Genomic DNA, 19,067 nt, shown 5'->3' with positions numbered 1-19,067 from the left:
TATTTTTTTGCATCTTATGCTTACTATGGTTTGGGGTCTGGTGAGACCCCATAGCATGATAGAGAGCATTCAATTCACATCGAATAATTTTTTTCTCAATTGAATTTCCATGTAAAATCCTTATTATTTGGCAAAATAGAATGTTGCCGAATTCCATCACGTAACAATGTGACAATAATATTATACGTTTTCTCTATCAAAATAGTGGTGAATCTAAAAGAGGCCGTGAGTAAGAATGAAACGCGCAATGTAAAAAGTGTTTTTTTTTTCCAAAACTTATGAAACCAAGTACCGAACAGGATATTAAAAAGAACATGAATAGAAGCGTCAGCGCATAATGACTGATCTAATGGTGCACCTAAAGATACCAAAAGTAACCCTTTAATTTTGTGTGCATAAAGACTTCTAATAAAAAGACTGATGTGCGCAAACAAGTCTTTATTTTATTGTGATTGACCAGTGGTTGTCACTTCATAACTAGATAAGTAATAAAACATTGAAAAGTAAAAGTGTTGCAATATTCCAGATGGCGTCATCTTTGTTGCTCCATCCATTGAACAGTTGTGCGTAGCTCAGTTTCCATACCACAAGTGATAGGCTTGGTCACCCAAGATTCTGGTGTAGGTGGTGACTGCACTTGAACCTTTTTCATAATATTCCCTAAATGAAAAAAAAGGTACTCGATAAGTATATAGAAGACCTGGGCAACTGCCACGTACTGAGACAGCCAAAGGGATGGAAACCATGGTGGTGCCACCCATGTCCCGAATTGGTGCTGAACGGCACCTCAATTCCCTAGTTTGGTCTCTCGATTTCAACAATGGTGGAATAGGGAGCTACTGGCTCCCTTTTCCATCATTCATCCTGGGCATCTGAGTCTCAGCAAAGCAGGTGTGATAAGGTCAATAGATTGCACCTGCTGAATGGAGCCCCAGTTCATACACCGCACAAACTGGAGCAGCGCAGTAGGGGAATGGGGCTAGAGGAGTAGTATTATCTCCAAAAATACCCACCAAAAATCTTTTTATATTTTTCTGCCCTGTATGTAAATCTGGACGGTCCAATCCTATGGGCATCCTCCTCTCCACCACTGATTGCCATATGTTTCCGCTGATTGATGTGGATGATGCCTCCTGCATCATCCACATAGAGGGGGAAATCTCATGCCTGAGCATACACATCGCTGGCTCGCGCATGCACACTTTGCTTAGCCCTAGAGTCTAAAACATAAGTGCGCATGCGCGAGCCAGCAATGTGTATGCACATGCGTAAAATGTGCTACTTTGTCATCCACATATCCAGAGAAATATGGCACATGTGTAGACATATCACGCATGTAAACTCATGTTGTTGGACATGTGCAACCCACCAATGAATAAGGGAGATTTCCCCAGCTATATGGCTATTATACAGGTGGTATCATCTACATCAATCAGAGGTAAAAGATGGCTATCAGGGCTGGAGAAGCGGGATGGTGGTCGCAGTAAGGACGTTCATCATACCAGGCCGTCCAGACTGACATACAGCAAGAGAGAATCTAAAAAGGTTTTTGGAGAGTATATAGAGGCAGTTACAGGATAATATACACCTTTATGGAATGCAAAACGGGCGCTGTTGATGGTAGTAGTCTTAGTTTACACAAGAAAAATGACAAAGTCTCCAAAGTCAGCCCTAGAAGGGCTTGTGTTCTACTGGATGGTTAAGGACTATTATTAAGTTGTCTCTTCTGCTGAATATTTAGGGACCATTGTGAGGTTGTGTTCTACTGGATGTTTAGGGCCCATTAATAGGTTGTCTTCTTCTGGATGTTTAGAGACCATTATTAGGCTGTCTTCCTCTGGATGTTTAGGGACCATTATTAAGTTGTCTACTGCTGGATGGTTAGGGACCATTATTAGGTTGTCTTCTGCTGGATCTTTAGGGATCATTATTAGGTTGTCTTCTGCTGGATGTTTAGGGACCAATATTAAGGTTGTCTTCTGCTGGATGTTTAGGGACGATTATTAGGTTGTCTACTGCTGGGTGGTTAGGGACCATTATTAGGTTGTCTTCTGCTGGATCTTTAGGGATCATTATTGGGTTGTCTTCTGCTAGATGTGTAGGGACCATTATTAAGTTGTTTTCTGCTGGATATTTAGGGACCATTATTAGATTGTCTTCTTCTGAATATTTAGGGACCATTGTTAGGTTGTGTTCTACTGGATGTTTAGGGCCCATTAATAGGTTGTCTTCTTCTGGATGTTTAGGGACCATTATTAGGCTATCTTCTTCTGGATGTTTAGGGACCATTATTAGGTTGTCTTCTGCTGAATGTTTAGAGACCATTATTAGGTTGTCTTCTGATGGAGTTTAGGTACCAATATTATGTCAAAGCCTGAAATATGAAGCCTCTGACCACCTTCTCATGAGATCTACATTGAAATAGGGTGGATAATCCCTTAGGGACCATTATTAGGTTGTCTTCTGCTGGATCTTTAGGGATCATTATTAGGTTGTTTTCTGCTGGATGTTTAGGGACCAATATTAAGGTGTCTTCTGCTGGATGTTTAGGGACGATTATTAGGTTGTCTACTGCTGGGTGGTTAGGAACCATTATTAGGTTGTCTTCTGCTGGATCTTTAGGGATCATTATTAGGTTGTCTTCTGCTAGATGTGTAAGGACCATTATTAAGTTGTCTTCTGCTGGATATTTAGGGACCATTATTAGGTTGTGTTCTGCTGAATATTTAGGGAACATTATTAAGTTGTCTTCTGTTGGATGTTTAGGGACCATTATTAGATTGTCTTCTGCTGAATATTTAGGGACCATTGTTAGGTTGTGTTCTACTGGATGTTTAGGGCCCATTAATAGGTTGTCTTCTTCTGTTTAGGGACCATTATTAGGTTGTCTGCTGCTGAATGTTTAGAGACCATTATTAGGTTGTCTTCTGATGGAGTTTAGGTACCATATTGGGTCAGAACCTGAAATATGGAGCCTTTGACCACCTTCTCATGAGATCTACATTGAAAAAGGGTGGATAATCCCTTAGGGACCATTATTAGGTTGTCTTCTGCTGGATGTGTAGGGACCATTATTAGGTTGTTTTCTACTGGATGTTTTGGGACCATTATTAGGTTGTCTTCTACTGCATTGTTAGGGACCATTATTAGGTTGTCTTCTGCTGAATGTTTATGGACCATTATTAGTTTGTCTTCTGCTAGATGTTTAGAGACCATTATTAGATTGTCTTCTATTGGATGTTTATGGACCATTATTAGATTGTCTTCTGCTGAATATTTATGAACCATTATTAGGCTGTCTTCTGCTAGATGTTTAGAGACCATTATTAGATTGTCTTCTGCTAGATGTTTAGAGACTATTATTAGGTTGTCTTCTGCTGGATGTTTAGAGACCATAAATATGTTGTCTTCTGCTGGATGTTTAGAGACCATAAATATGTTGTCTTCTGCTGGATGTTTAGGGTCTATTATTATTTTGTCTTTTGCTGCATGCTTAGGAACATTATTCTGTTCTCTACTACTAGTGTTTAGGGACCAATATTATTTTGTCTTCTGCTGGATGTTTAGGGACCATTATTAGGTTGTCTTCTACTGAATTGTTAGGGACCATTATTAGGTTGTTTTCTTTTGGATGTTTAGGGACCATTATTAGGTTGTCTTCTGCTGAATGTTTATGGACCATTATTAGGTTGTCTTCTGCAAGATGTTTAGAGACCATTATTAGATTGTCTTCTACTGGATGTTTATGGACCATTATTAGATTGTCTTCTGCTGAATATTTATGGACCATTATTAGGCTGTCTTCTGCTACATGTTTAGAGACTATTATTAGGTTGTCTTCTGCTGGATGTTTAGAGACCATAAATATGTTGTCTTCTGCTGGATGTTTAGGGACTATTATTATTTTGTCTTTTGCTGCATGCTTAGGAACATTATTCTGTTCTCTACTACTAGTGTTTAGGGACCAATATTATTTTGTCTTCTGCTGGATGTTTAGGGACCATTATTAGGTTGTCTTCTGCTGGATGTTTAGGGACCATTATTAGCTTGTTTTCTACTGGATGTTTTGGGACCATTATTAGGCTGTCTTCTACTGAATTGTTAGGGACCATTATTAGGTTGTTTTCTTTTGGATGTTTAGGGACCATTATTAGGTTGTCTTCTGCTGAATGTTTATGGACCATTATTAGGTTGTCTTCTGCTAGATGTTTAGAGACCATTATTAGATTGTCTTCTACTGGATGTTTATGGACCATTATTAGATTGTCTTCTGCTTAATATTCATGAACCATTATTAGGCTGTGTTCTGCTAGATGTTTAGAGACCATTATTAGATTGTCTTCTGCTAGATGTTTAGAGACTATTATTAGGTTGTCTTCTGCTGGATGTTTAGAGACCATAAATATGTTGTCTTCTGCTGGATGTTTAGGGACTATTATTATTTTGTCTTTTGGTGCATGCTTAGAGACATTATTCTGTTCTCTTCTACTAGTGTTTAGGGACCAATATTATTTTGTCTTCTGCTGGATGTTTAGGGACCAATATTATTTTGTCTTCTGCTGGATGTTTAGAGACCATTATTAGATTGTCTTTTCATTGATGTTTAGAGGCAATTATTAGGTTGTCTACTTTTGGATGTTTAGGGACCATTATTAGGTTGTCTTCTGCTGGATGTTTAAGGATCATTGTTAATTTGTCTTCTACTGAATGTTTAGGGACCTTTATTAAGTTGTCTTCTTTTGGATGTTTAGGGACCATTATTAGGTTGTTTTCTGCTGAATCTTTAAGGACCATTATTAGGTTCTCTTCTACTTGATGTTTATCAACCATTATTGTGTCAGAGCCTGAAATATGAAGCCTCTAACAACCTTTTCATGAAGTCTACATTGAGAAAGGGTGGATAATCCCTTTCGCCAAACAGCCCAGTAACCTTCAAGGGCAATAATTAGTGGTATAATAGCTTACATCACACAAGTCAGTGACTTTCCATGCAGAATTGTCATCCAGTGCAAAATTAATGTTGGCCCTACTTGGTAAATGTCACCCAATCTTTCCAGAAAGGCCAATTTGTCTAGTCATGAAGTCATCGACAGGAGTCTGGCAAATCTGCATGGAAACTCAGCTGGGAAATGCAACAGTGAAACTTTTAATAGAGTGATAAAAAGACAAACAATGGAGTTCTTGTTGAAATACTCACTTAACCTTCTCATCTACTCCTAAGGATTTTGCCTTCTCATACAGTTCCTGGGCTTTCCCACTGACTTGTTCCCATGTCGAACTCAATATATCTTGTGCTTGAGACAAGTATGTGGGAGACTCGCGCTTCTGTATCCGGTAACTCTCAATTCCTGCAGATAGAGACAGCACAACACACCGGGTAAGAGTCATTCTGCTCTATAGAAGAGATGAGCAAACATTTAATTCATCAGTGGAATTAACTCTTCTGAAATTTTACCAAAATTTTCCAGAATACGGTTTCTAATTGTTTTGCAATTCTCTCTGTACAAATTCAATAAAATCGCAGCCAGCTGCAATGTTAGTGTAAGTGATTTTTTTTTGACAGCTGATCATCGGGGGTGTCGGGTATCGCACCTCAACCCGTCAGACATTGATGACCTACAGTTAGGTCCAGAAATATTTGGACAGTGACACAATTTTGGCGAGTTGGGCTCTGCATGCCACCACATTGGATTTGAAATGAAACCTCTACAACAGAATTCAAGTGCAGATTGTAACGTTTAATTTGAAGGTTTGAACAAAAATATCTGATAGAAATTGTAGGAATTGTACACATTTCTTTACAAACACTCCACATTTTAGGAGGTCAAAAGTAATTGGACAAATAAACCAAACCCAAACAAAATATTTTTATTTTCAATATTTTGTTGCGAATCCTTTGAAGGCAATCACTGCCTTAAGTCTGGAACCCATGGACATCACCAAACGCTGGGTTTCCTCCTTCTTAATGCTTTGCCAGGCCTTTACAGCCGCAGCCTTCAGGTCTTGCTTGTTTGTGGGTCTTTCCGTCTTAAGTCTGGATTTGAGCAAGTGAAATGCATGCTCAATTGGGTTAAGATCTGGTGATTGACTTGGCCATTGCAGAATGTTCCACTTTTTTGCACTCATGAACTCCTGGGTAGCTTTGGCTGTATGTTTGGGGTCATTGTCCATCTGTACTATGAAGCGCCGTCCGATCAACTTTGCGGCATTTGGCTGAATCTGGGCTGAAAGTATATCCCGGTATACTTCAGAATTCATCCGGCTACTCTTGTCTGCTGTTATGTCATCAATAAACACAAGTGACCCAGTGCCATTGAAAGCCATGCATGCCCATGCCATCACGTTGCCTCCACCATGTTTTACAGAGGATGTGGTGTGCCTTGGATCATGTGCCGTTCCCTTTCTTCTCCAAACTTTTTTCTTCCCATCATTCTGGTACAGGTTGATCTTTGTCTCATCTGTCCATAGAATGCTTTTCCAGAACTGAGCTGGCTTCATGAGGTGTTTTTCAGCAAATGTAACTCTGGCCTGTCTATTTTTGGAATTGATGAATGGTTTGCATCTAGATGTGAACCCTTTGTATTTACTTTCATGGAGTCTTCTCTTTACTGTTGACTTAGAGACAGATACACCTACTTCACTGAGAGTGTTCTGGACTTCAGTTGATGTTGTGAACGGGTTCTTCTTCACCAAAGAAAGTATGCGGCGATCATCCTCCACTGTTGTCATCCGTGGACGCCCAGGCCTTTTTGAGTTCCCAAGCTCACCAGTCAATTCCTTTTCTCTCAGAATGTACCCGACTGTTGATTTTGCTACTCCAAGCATGTCTGCTATCTCTCTGATGGATTTTTTCTTTTTTTCAGCCTCAGGATGTTCTGCTTCACCTCAATTGAGAGTTCCTTAGACCGCATGTTGTCTGGTCACAGCAACAGCTTCCAAATGCAAAACCACACACCTGTAATCAACCCCAGACCTTTTAACTACTTCATTGATTACAGGTTAACGAGGGAGACGCCTTCAGAGTTAATTGCAGCCCTTAGAGTCCCTTGTCCAATTACTTTTGGTCCCTTGAAAAAGAGGAGGCTATGCATTACAGAGCTAGGATTCCTAAACCCTTTCTCCGATTTGGATGTGAAAACTCTCATATTGCAGCTGGGAGTGTGCACTTTCAGCCCATATTATATATAGAATTGTATTTCTGAACATGTTTTTGTAAACAGCTAAAATAACAAAACTTGTGTTACTGTCCAAATATTTCTGGACCTAACTGTATCTTTAGGATTTGCCATTGATGTAAAAGTACCGCACAACCCCTTTAAGTTGAAAAAAATGTTGATAAAAAGGTTAGAGAAAATGTCCCCCAAAAGGGCCTTTATTAGTGATGAGCAAGCACTACCCCATACTCGGGTGCTTAACATTCAAAACAAGCAGCCGGACGTCCCTATTGTTTGCATTCTTGAATTCTCCTTTAGCATCATAGGAAAAAAGTAATATTTTGCATTGCTCATGGGTTGTCCATAGTGATGAGCGGGCACTACCATGCTCGGGTGCTCGGTACTCATAACTACTGATGAGCGGACACTACCATGCTCGGGTGCTCAGTACTCATAACTACTGATGAGCGGACACTACCATGCTCGGGTGCTCGGTACTCATAACTAGTGATGAGCGGGCACTACCATGCTCGGGTGCTCAGTACTCATAACTAGTGTTGAGCGGGCACTACCATGCTCGGGTGCTCAGTACTGGTAACTAGTGATGAGCGGGCACTACCATGCTCGGGTGCTCAGTACTCGTAACTAGTGATGAGTGGGCACTACCATGCTCGGGTGCTCAGTACTCGTAACTAGTGATGAGTGAGCACTACCATGCTCGGGTGCTCAGTACTCATAACTAGTGATGAGCGAGCACTACCATGCTCGGGTGCTCAGTACTCATAATTAGTGATGAGCGGGCACTACCATGCTCGGGGGCTTGGTACTTGTAACTAGTGATGAGCGGGCACTACCATGCTCAGGTGCTTAGTACTCGTAACTAGTGATGAGCGGGCACTACCATGCTCGGGTGCTCAGTACTCATAACTAGTGATGAGTGGGCACTACCATGCTTGGGTGCTCTGTACTCGTAACTAGTGATGAGCGGGCACTACCATGCTCGGGTGCTCTGTAGTCGTAACTAGTGATGAGTGGGCACTACCATGCTCGGGTGCTCAGTACTCGTAACTAGTGATGAGCGGGCACTACCATGCTCGGGTGCTCTGTAGTCGTAACTAGTGATGAGTGGGCACTACCATGCTCGGGTGCTCAGTACTCGTAACTAGTGATGAGCGGGCACTTCCATGCTCGGGTACTCTGTAGTCATAACTAGTGATGAGCGGGCACTACCATGCTCGGGTGCTCAGTACTTGTAACTAGTGATGAGCGGGCACTACCATGCTCGGGTGCTCAGTACTCGTAACTAGCAATGAGCGGGCACTACCATGCTCGGGTGCTCTGTAGTCGTAACTAGCGATGAGCAGGCACTACCATGCTCAGTTGCTCAGTACTCATAACTAGTGATGAGTGGGCACTACCATGCTCGGGTGCTCTGTAGTCGTAACTAGTGATGAGCGGGCACTACCATGCTCGGGTGCTCAGTACTGGTAACTAGTGATGAGCGGGCACTACCATGCTCAGGTGCTCAGTACTCGTAACTAGTGATGAGCGGGCACTACCATGCTCGGGTGCTCAGTACTGGTAACTAGTGATGAACGAGCACTACCATGCTCAGGTGCTCAGTACTTGTAACTAGTGATGAGTGAGCACTACCATGCTCGGGTGCTCTGTACTCGTAACTAGTGATGAGCGGGCACTACCATGCTCGGGTGCTCAGTACTCGTAACTAGTGATGAGCGAGCACTACCATGCTCAGGTGCTCAGTACTCGTAACTAGTGATGAGCGGGCACTACCATGCTCAGGTGCTCAGTACTCGTAACTAGTGATGAGTGAGCACTACCATGTACCCAAGCATGGTAGTGCCCGCTCATCACTAGTGGTCCATGTAGGGCAAAAACATGCCAAACTCTCCAGAGAGAGTCACTCCGTACCCTGGCTGGAGGGCAAAAGTGCTATAAAAGGTTCCCGACTCCCCATAGATTACTGAAAAATATGTTTCCTAAATTAAAAAATCCCCATAAAGTGATCCCGCAGCATAAGCAACAGTGCTTTTCCCATATACAGCAGATACAATAGTCATTTAAATGATAGGGGCAGCTTTTTCAAAATTATCTTAACAGTTTAACCGTTTTTGTTGCCTATAGCAACCAATTGCAGGTTTAAAATTTTAAACTGTACTGTTGTTGGTTGCCGAGGGCAACAAAAGCAGTTAAACTGTTAAGACAGTTTTGAAAAACCGGCCACATGTGATACATTAGTGATACAGACCTGTACTGATGAGCAGCAGAATGAGGGAAATGGCTAAAACCTGCGTCCTATTCATGGCCCCGTATAATATATACTGGTCACCTAAAAAATATGATATACGTTTCTTATATTTTTGTTGCATAGAGTAGCATCACTTTTTGCGCTGAAAAATAACATATAGTAGTTGTATCGAAGTAGTGAGAAAAAGCATCCATGCCCTAATTGTTGGGCAGCATGGTGGCTAATATGGTGGCATGCACAGATAGAAAAGGGCCCCTGTGCATGAACAGTATATGGGCCCCTTGCAGTCCAATACTTGTCTATGACCCTATTATCTGAGAGCTACTTATTCCTTATTCATTAGTTATGTCTTTGCTGCTAAAGTATTCAATAGCTATCATTCATAAAAAAAAAAAATAGGAAAGGGTTCTTTACAGTTAGAGCAGTCAGACTGCGGAATGCCGACCACAAGAGGTAGTAATGGCAGTCAGATGGTAGAATGCCCTACCACAAGAGGTAGTAATGGCAGTCAGATGGTAGAATGCTCTACCACAAGAGGTAGTAATGGCAGTCAGACTGTGGAATGCCCTCCCACAAGAGGTAGTAATGGCAGTCAGATGGTAGAATGCTCTACCACAAGAGGTAGTAATGGCAGTCAGACTGTGGAATGCCCTCCCACAAGAGGTAGTAATGGCAGTCAGATGGTAGAATGCTCTACCACAAGAGGTAGTAATGGCAGTCAGACTGCGGAATACCCTACCACAAGAGGTAGTAATGGCAGTCAGATGGTAGAATACCTTACCACAAGAGGTAGTAATGGCAGTCAGATGGTAGAATGCTCTACCACAAGAGGTAGTAATGGCAGTCAGACTGTGGAATGCCCTCCCGCAAGAGGCAGTAATGGCAGATACTATAACAGCTTTTAAAAAAGGGCTGGATGAGTTGCTCAATACACAACATTGTCGGTTATAAGTGACTTAGGGACAAAATGTAGAATTGGTGGAGAAGATTGGACTAGATGGACCTAGGTCTTTTTCAACCTATGTAACTATGTAAAAGTTGATCATTTAAAGGTAAAACCCAGAAAGAAGAGTGAAAGTTCTACGTAAAAGTATAAACTGCAGCAGGGGATCATAGTTACATAGGCTAAGAAAAGACCTAGGTCCATCTAGTTCAATTTTTCTCCACCTATTATACATTTTTAACACTAAATCAACTATAACACACAATGTTATGTACTGAGGAAATCATCCAGCTCTTTTTTTCTGCCATTACTACCTCTTGTAGTAGGGCATTCCACTGTCTGACTGCCATTACTAGTTTTTTGTGGTAGGGTATTCCACCGTCTGATTGCCATTACTACCTCTTGCGGTAGGGCTTTCCACCATCTGTCTGCCATTACTAACTCTTATTGTAGGGCTTTCCATTATCTGACTGCCATTACTATCTTTTCTGGTAGGGATTTCCATTATCTGACTGCCATTACTATTTCTTCTGGTAGGGCTTTCCACCATCTCACTGCAATTACTAACTCTTATGGTAGAGCCTACCATTATCTAACTGCCATTACTATCTCTTCTGGTAGGGCATTCCACTGTCTCACCGCCATTACTATTTTTTGTGGTAGGGTATTCCACCGTCTATCTGATATTACTACCTCTTGTGGTAGTACATTCCACAGTTTGACTGCCATTACTACCTCTTGTGTTAGGGCATTCCACAGTCTGACTGCCATTACAAATTTTTGTGGTAGGGTATTCCACCATCTATCTGCCATTACTACCACTTTTGGTAGGGCATTCCATAGTCTGATTGCAATTACTAACTATTGTGGTAGGGCTTTCCACCTTCTGACTGCCATTACTAACTCTTATGGTAGGGCTTTCCATCATCTGACTGCCATTACTATCTCTTCTGGTAGGGCTCTCCACCTTCTGACTGCCATTACTAACTCTTATGGTAGGGCTTTCCATCATCTGACTGCCATTACTATCTCTTCTGGTAGGGCTTCCCACCATCCGACTGCCATTACTATCTCTTGCGGTAGGGCATTCCACAGTCTGACTGTCATTACTACCTCTTGTGATAATGTTTTCCATCATCTGACTGCCATTACTACCTTTTGTGATAATGTTTTCCATCATCTGACTGCCATTACTACCTCTCATAGTAAGGCATTCCACAGTCTGACTGCCATGACTAACTCTTGTGGTAATGGTTTACATCATCTGATTGCCATTAATACCTCTTGTGGTAGGGCATTCCACCATCTGACTGCCATTACTATCTGTTCTGGTAGGGCATTCCACCATCTGACTGCCATTACTATCTCTTGTGGTAGAGCATTCCACTGTCTGACTGTCATAACTTTAAAAAAACCCTTTCCTATTTAGCTGCCGGAATAATCTTTCTTTCACTTGCAGTGAATGCCCCCTGGTCCTTCTAAGGTCTTTGGAAGGAATAAGTCATGTGCCAGTCCTTTATATTGACCACACATGTATTTAGACATATAAATGAGATCTCCTCTGAGACGTCTTATTTCTAAGCTAAAGAAGCTCAACTTTTCTAACCTCTCATCATACGGGAGGTCTTGCAATAATCTAGGTACTGCCTTTGAATTGACTCTGACTTCTGAATCAGGGACAACAGATAACCCGTCACAAAATGCAATGTTAATGACGCATTTTACAGATTTCCTTTTGCAAGAGACCATTGTAACATGGATATATTTCACATCAGTACATGGCATGCATCCAGTCTCAGACACATTTGCAATAGTAGCTTACCTTGGAAATAAACCGAATAAACCGATAACCTGGGAAAACAAAAATTGCAACATGTTAGATTAAACATTGATACATTGCGTCAGTCCAAAGCAATCTAGGAAGATGTAGCAATATATATCTTATCCAAGACAGAATATCACTTCTACACAATCTGTATATTGGCCATCTTCTTTGAGAAGACCACCCCTCTGAAAGTCCACATTGTAGTGCCATCACAAAGGGTCACAAAGATGTTGTACTCAATTCTAGCAACCATCCATGATATCCCCCCAACCAAACCTCCTTCCCACCATCATTACCTTCTCCGTAGTATCGCCGGGCTCATGGGTCAGTTTGTTATATAGTCTTTCTGCCGTGTTGTCAGGGCTGAGGGTCCAAGTCCAAGCAAACAGTGAGCTCAGTGTTCAGAGGTCGGATACTTCTGAATTCTGAGCAGGACATGCCTCTTACAATCAGCATTTTGCATTCTACTACTACGTTTATATTACTTCTGTATGGCTCAATTCACATTTATCTTATGCTCTACGCTGAGCACGTATGTCATCGATTCTATCTACATCCCCAAAGAATGTGATTTGGACGACACACCTTGCTGAAGAGCCACTATAATGAGGTAGATGGAGTCATTTTGGGCTCCATATGACCTCTGTTCTGGCGGTGTTCATCTTTTGGAAGTCGTGGTTGATGATGACGAGCTTTGGTTCAGGCATTAAAAGATGGACATCTTGGTCAACGGACCAAAATTGTCAAGATTCCTCCGGTCAGTGATCAGGACGTGCTGAGCAGTCAATTGGGTGAGGGACAACTCAGTCATCCCACTGGTGGATACAGACAGAAAAGGAACAATATATGGGCCCTTTGCAGCTTTCAAGCTCATCAAAATGCACAATTCTGCTGCTTTGGAGGTAGTAATTGCCCCCCCAACCTCTCGGACCCCTGTACAGCTCCACAGGCTGCACCAATGATGTTACTGCCCCTGAGTTATTCAACCTCATACTGGGAGGTGTTGGGTTTCTACAGGTGTTTCTTGTTTCTGGTAATTGCCCAGCTATTTACCTGAACAGTTTATCCAAGAGCATTGCCAGTCTTAGCCTTCTGCTCAGTGGTGCTTGTTGGCCTGAGTTATCTGTGCTATGGGAACTGATCTTTTGCTGCCTGACCAATGACTTTGTTTGACCATTCATTTTGCCTTGCTTTGATCCTCTACCCATCAGGTATTCTGACTCTGGACCTTGACCTCACTATGCTTCTATATAACACCTTAACCTTGACGTGATTTCCTGGTACCTGACCCTTAAATATTTGACTATCCTGCCTCCCACTTGCATCCCAAAGTGACTCCTCATTATAGTGAATGGGTCCATCAGGGGTTTCAGCTTAATACGTTTTTTGGTGTGTTAAATGGAAACCTTGAGTTAAGTGCTCAGTGTGGAGTGCAGGATAAATGTGATCCAAGCCTTAGGGCTTGTGCATGTGACAAATTATATCAGTTGAGTGCTATCCATGGTTTTCACAGATAGCGCTTGTACCCATGTTATTCTATGAGGCTGTGCACATGTATGTTGTTTCCTCGGACTAAGTGGTCCAAGGAAAGAATCTGAGACATATCCAGAATTGATCGGAGTGTCCGATCACAATCCACAATGCAAGTCTATGGGTCAGTGAAAAGCATCGGACCTCACTCAGATGAAACTCGAGTGTGGTCAGATTTTCACGGAGTGACATAACATGGAAGGATATTTTCTTTCTCTCCACCTCTAGTGAAAGCACGCGGCACGACAAGGTTAATAAGGTCTTCTACCCAGCCAAGGATCTCATTCCTCATTTGTGAAAGGCCTCTTTATCAAGAACACATGGTGAGATCCGAACAATTTTTTTAATATTTCAGCACTTAATCACTTTATACAATGATTGTCTGGATGGGAAGATATTTTAAACAGCTCTATTAATCATTATATTTTATTATTACACTGTGTCCCTTCTAAAGATATGATATACTCAGGCTGGGAAGGTCCAAGGTTATTGGGCCCTATACAGCATAAAATAGCAGCCCGCAGCCGCCCCACAATTGGCCTCATCCATTAGATGTACCAATTTTGGCGCTTTACTCTTCTCATCCCGAGTGACTTGGTGTGATGGCACCCAGGATAATATATAAGGTCTATGTCAGCTGTGATTTGTCAAACAGCTATTGGAAGTTATGACACAGTCGCAGTGCCGTCTGACAGTCTGGTAGCTTTGAGGTCCTAAAACCTTAAAGTCTTTAAGGTAAACTTTAAGGTTACTGGTGTTTGGATCTTCAGGCAGCTGTCAATCTGATAACTTTAAAGGAGCCTTTGAGGTACCTAGAGTTCCCAGCTGCTGGGACATCTGGAGGCTGTGAACTCTTACCAAAGTTCACAGCTTCCAGATGTCTCAACAGCTGGGATCTCTAGGAACCTTAAAGGCTCCTTCAAGGTTTCTGGGCCTCACAGCTGCTGAGAGACATAGTAGCTGTGAACTCTGGTAACCATTAGATTACCAGAGTTCACAGCCACCAGGTCTCGGTGCAGCTGTCAACTCAATAACTTTAAGGGAACCTTTAAAGTTCCTAGAATTCCCAGCTGCTGGGACATTGGGAAGCTGTGAACTATGGTAAGAGATCACAGCCTTCAGACGTCCCAGCAGCTGGGAATTGCAGAAACCTTAAAAGGTTCCCTTAAAGGAGCCTTTAAGGAAAACTTTAATGTTCCTGGAGTTCTCAGTTGTTGGTACATCTAGAGGCTGTGAGCTCTGGTAAGAGTTTGTGAGAGGATTTCTTCAATACCTCATTCATTGGAAGGGCTATTGACCAGAGAAAAGATTGTGGGTGTTGGCTAGCAACATCGATGCCGACAATATGATCAAAACATTCAATCAATCCTTTCTGGATAAGCCTGGTCCTAAAGGTCCAGAGGCCCCTCGTAAGAGGGAGAGTACTGCGACATCTGCATTGCTGTCTGCCCTTCCTGTCACCGGGTGACACTGCGCTCTCAGTTCTAATTGTGTGTCCTCTGGGACTTGTAGTTTCATCCACACTGGGAGATATGAAGCTATCTTCTGTCTGTGTTTGCTCTTTGCTGTGTGGTCGGGGTTGGGCTGCAAGCTATTTAAGCTCATGAAATCCTACTGTCCACTTTTACTAATCTGATTTGCCTCTGTGTAACTTGTGCCTTGCTAGTCTCACAGTCATGACTTTTGACATTGGCTTGCTTTTTGATTTTTCTCCTTTTTTATAGTTTTGTCCCTATACCGAACTTCTAGTTCGGACGCGGCTGACCTGACTATTCTCCAGTTAGCAACTCTTCCATGGAACCAATCAAGTGGACCCCGTTTTAAGACCAGATCCCTGTACTGGGGTTTTAGGATGAATGCCGGGGTTCCTCTGGAATCTGCCTGTCACGCTTGTGTCACAGCCTGTAATGGAGACGTCACAGACGGCTGACAATCCAGTTGCAGCGCGTGTGTTACGAACCGGCGTCGCCATAGCCGCAAGCAGCCTGCTGTGGTCCCTGTTGCGCCCAGACGCCGGCTGCCATTCTTGGCCGTGCCTCGGGTCGTCCAGTTGGCTGCTTCTTCCACCACGTCTAAGTGTGGAGAGGCGGCTAGTGCGCTTGCGCGCGCCGATTTACCCCAGCCAGAGTCTAAGCCCGGTGTTTTGCCTAGTGAGCATGCTCAGCCTGATTGTGTTCTTTCTGAGACTAAGTCCTCAGTTCAGGCTACTGAGCATGCTCCCACAATTAACCCTAACAGCCTCTTTGCACAGGTACTTGGACTTCGTGCTGTGTCTAAGTTCTGGGATGTGCCTACTGAGCATGCTCAAACTGATAGTCTGCTTTCTGAGCCTGTTGCTCAGGCTACTGGGCATGCTCAGCCACTTAGTGCACTAGAGGCTAGGTCCGGTAAGGACCTCACTGAGCATGTCCGTGAGGTGGCAGGCCCTGATAGGGCAGAGGGTGTCAGGTGTCCTGATGACGTGGCAACTCTGGACTGGCTCGCAGAGGCCCGCCCCTATGATCTGGCACCTCACCATTGGTTGTCAGACGATGACTGGTGAAGTGTTTGGGGCGTGGCTGCCATGAGGTCATCAATGACGTGGCGGTTCCGGATAGGCCGCTGGTGACGTCACTGATGACATGGCACTCTGCTATTGGACCTTGGTGGTTCCACCCTGGGTTTGGTGCGGACCCAGGTTATAAAAGGGGCTGGAGACAACATGGAGGTGCGCAGTCTTCACTCATATTCACTTAGAGTTCATGGTGGCATAAGCTTTGTTGGAAGCGGTAGGTAGGGCTAGGCGAACGGTGCCTGTCACGCCAAGATTTGTGGCTCAGCACATCAGGGTCAGGCGCCGTACTTCCTTGCTGCCGTTCCAGTTGTGCTATAGCAGTCCAGTGGTGTTAACTGGACTGCGGCGTTACTTGTCTGGTTGTGTCCTCTACGCACACGGACAGAATACCTGTTGCGTTACCTGTCCGAGAGTGCCCTCTACGCACATGGACAGTGTACCTGCTGCGCCACCTGTCCGGTTGTGCCCTCTACGCGCACGGACAGGGCACCCCAGAACCCCTGTGAAGTTAACAGGGTGTTCCTGGATTTGGTGTGTGAACCCTATTATCCTCCTCGGCTTCCCAGTCAAATGCTACTGACTACCTGGTCTGAAGTGTCCTTTACACACGTGGCCAGTCGAGTGGTGGCCAGAAACGCTAATCGGAGGACCGCTCAGCCTGACGTGTCTTACACACGTGGCCGACAGGGCGCTGTCGCAGCAGTCTTCTCGGTCAACGCTAACTGGTTACCATCCGGCCTGACGTGTTCCCTACACACGTGGTCGGAGTAGCATCCGCTCCACCGAAACGCTAACTGGGTTGTCGTCCGGTCTGATGTGTCCCTACACACGTAACCGGTTCCCTGGGTTATCTCAGAGCCATACAGCTCTATAGTCTCCGCCTAACCCACAGGGTGCCAGCAGCTCCTTTACCATCTGGAGCATGGTGGGCCCCGACTGGCGATTGGGATATATACCTCCGGGTCCTAATCTGCCGGTCCCCCCGTAACAGCGTGTTAGAAAATCCCAGAGCTTGGCGGCATGTGTTGTTATCTGACAGTTCCATTTCTGTAGCAGCAGACTCTACGACCCTGGGAAACTGACAGATTTTCCTCTCAGTTGCCAGCCTCTGACTTCCTTTATAAACCTCACCTTGGGATGGTTTGGGTACAGTTTATAGTTGTTCCTGGCTGTTGTTCCAGACACATCTGTGGTAGCTGTTCATAAGATAGGTGATTGACTTTTGCTATCTACCTGTGCTCAGGTAATAGCATTTTTGTTTCCCCTGTATTGTTTTCTTTTGTCTCGCTTAGGGTGCTCTCACACATCCGGCTTTTCACTGGTTTGACGGATACGGCGCACGCCAGTACAGTGTATACAGTACACTGGCAGCGCAACAAGCGCCGGTCACATGCTGTCATGTGACCGGAGCATGTGACCCAGAAGTTGCGGCGCTGCCACTGTACTGTATCATATGGTACTGGTGTGCGCCGCATCCATCAAACCGGCGAAAAGCTGGATGTGTGAGAGCACCCTTAGCGTTAGTGGTGTTGACAAGCACTCATACTCGCCATCCTTACTTAGGGCCCAGATCAGGGATTGCCTAGGGTGAGAAATCCAGCTCAGAGACAGGTGCATAGCCTGTATAGGGTTGTTGAGGGCAGTGAGGGTGAGTTGCAGGTTATTGTCAGGGGTCACCACTTCCTCCTTTCCCTAGCGATACAGCATTCCCTTCCCCTTACCTTAGTACTGTAGTATACTGCCAGTATAGTTTCTATCCCCGGCTACGACACTGCCAGATGCACTGGTTAGCACAAATTCTGTTTGGTGTCCATTTTGAGCCTACGGTCCATGACATATGTAACATGTTGCTCCATTTTTTTTAAAACGCCTTCCCAAACAGGATGTATCAGTGTGTAAAAATATGGGCCTTCCTAGTGACGTTGCTGTGGGTGGCGAACAACCTCTTCGTTAAGGGGGAGGTTCGTGCGCCGTCACATCGACATCACACAGAGGCTGCCCAATAGAAGCCGAGGGGCAGAGACCAGCCTCATTAACGATACGCCCACCTCATTGCCAGAGGACGCAGGTAAGCTGTTGTTTGTCGTTCCCGGGGTGTCACACGTAGCGATGTGTGCTGCCTCAGGAATAACCAACTATCTACGTCCACAACGACCAACAAGATTTTGAAAATAAACGACGTGTCAACGATCAACGATAAGGTGAGTATTTTTGATAGTTAACACTCGCTCGGAGCTGTTACACACAACAACGTCGCTAAAGGGGGCTTTACACGCAACGACATCGCTAACGAGATGTCGTTGGGGTCACGGAATTCGTGACGCACATCCTGCCTCGTTAGTGACTCACCCACCCCAGGGCCCTGGGACACCCGGTGTCGGGCCGGACTAGTCCAGGGGTAGTCAGCGGTGGCGGGGCCCGACTCCGTGACCCTGGCGGGAGTCAATTAAGATGGCGGTGGTGTTGGGGGTGATTAAATATTATAATATTCGTGATGAAAACTGTGGTTTGCGGCTATTAAGCCGCCGCTGCTGTATGGGGCCTCCGGGGGTGATGGAACGGCAGCTTAGATGGTCCTGCTCCCCACAGGTGGAGCTGTGCCCCGGGGCAACGGTTGGTGCTTGCAAGTGTCTATGGTGCGAAGTAAAGGAGGCAACACCAGAGGGTGCAGTTTCAAGATGTTTACTCACAGTTCCTGGCTGGTGTACACTGGTGCCTTTGGACTGCTGGAACCCACTGTCAGGGACCTCCGCCGATCCTGGGTAGATCTGGGAATAAATGCCGGTGCACCC

The 19,067-nt window shown here is 44.4% G+C and overlaps 1 protein-coding gene across 1 annotated transcript; it reads right to left on the bottom strand.

The window, feature by feature from the left end:
- Positions 1-405: 405 nt before the first annotated feature.
- On the bottom strand, positions 406-12,562 carry APOC2 (apolipoprotein C2). The gene is made up of 5 exons (XM_075328071.1): positions 12,488-12,562; positions 12,189-12,217; positions 9,424-9,504; positions 5,198-5,348; positions 406-660 (listed from the first exon to the last, which is right to left on the bottom strand). Exons 1-5 carry the CDS (start codon positions 12,511-12,513, stop codon positions 573-575), a joined length of 375 nt encoding a protein of 124 aa, XP_075184186.1. The 5' UTR covers positions 12,514-12,562; the 3' UTR covers positions 406-572.
- Positions 12,563-19,067: the final 6,505 nt, after the last annotated feature.

Source organism: Anomaloglossus baeobatrachus, chromosome 11 (genome assembly GCF_048569485.1).
Source record: "Anomaloglossus baeobatrachus isolate aAnoBae1 chromosome 11, aAnoBae1.hap1, whole genome shotgun sequence".
NCBI classification, from domain to species: domain Eukaryota; kingdom Metazoa; phylum Chordata; class Amphibia; order Anura; family Aromobatidae; genus Anomaloglossus; species Anomaloglossus baeobatrachus.
The sequence above is the reverse complement of the archived record's forward strand: the minus strand, read 5'-3'. Positions and strand labels throughout refer to the sequence as shown.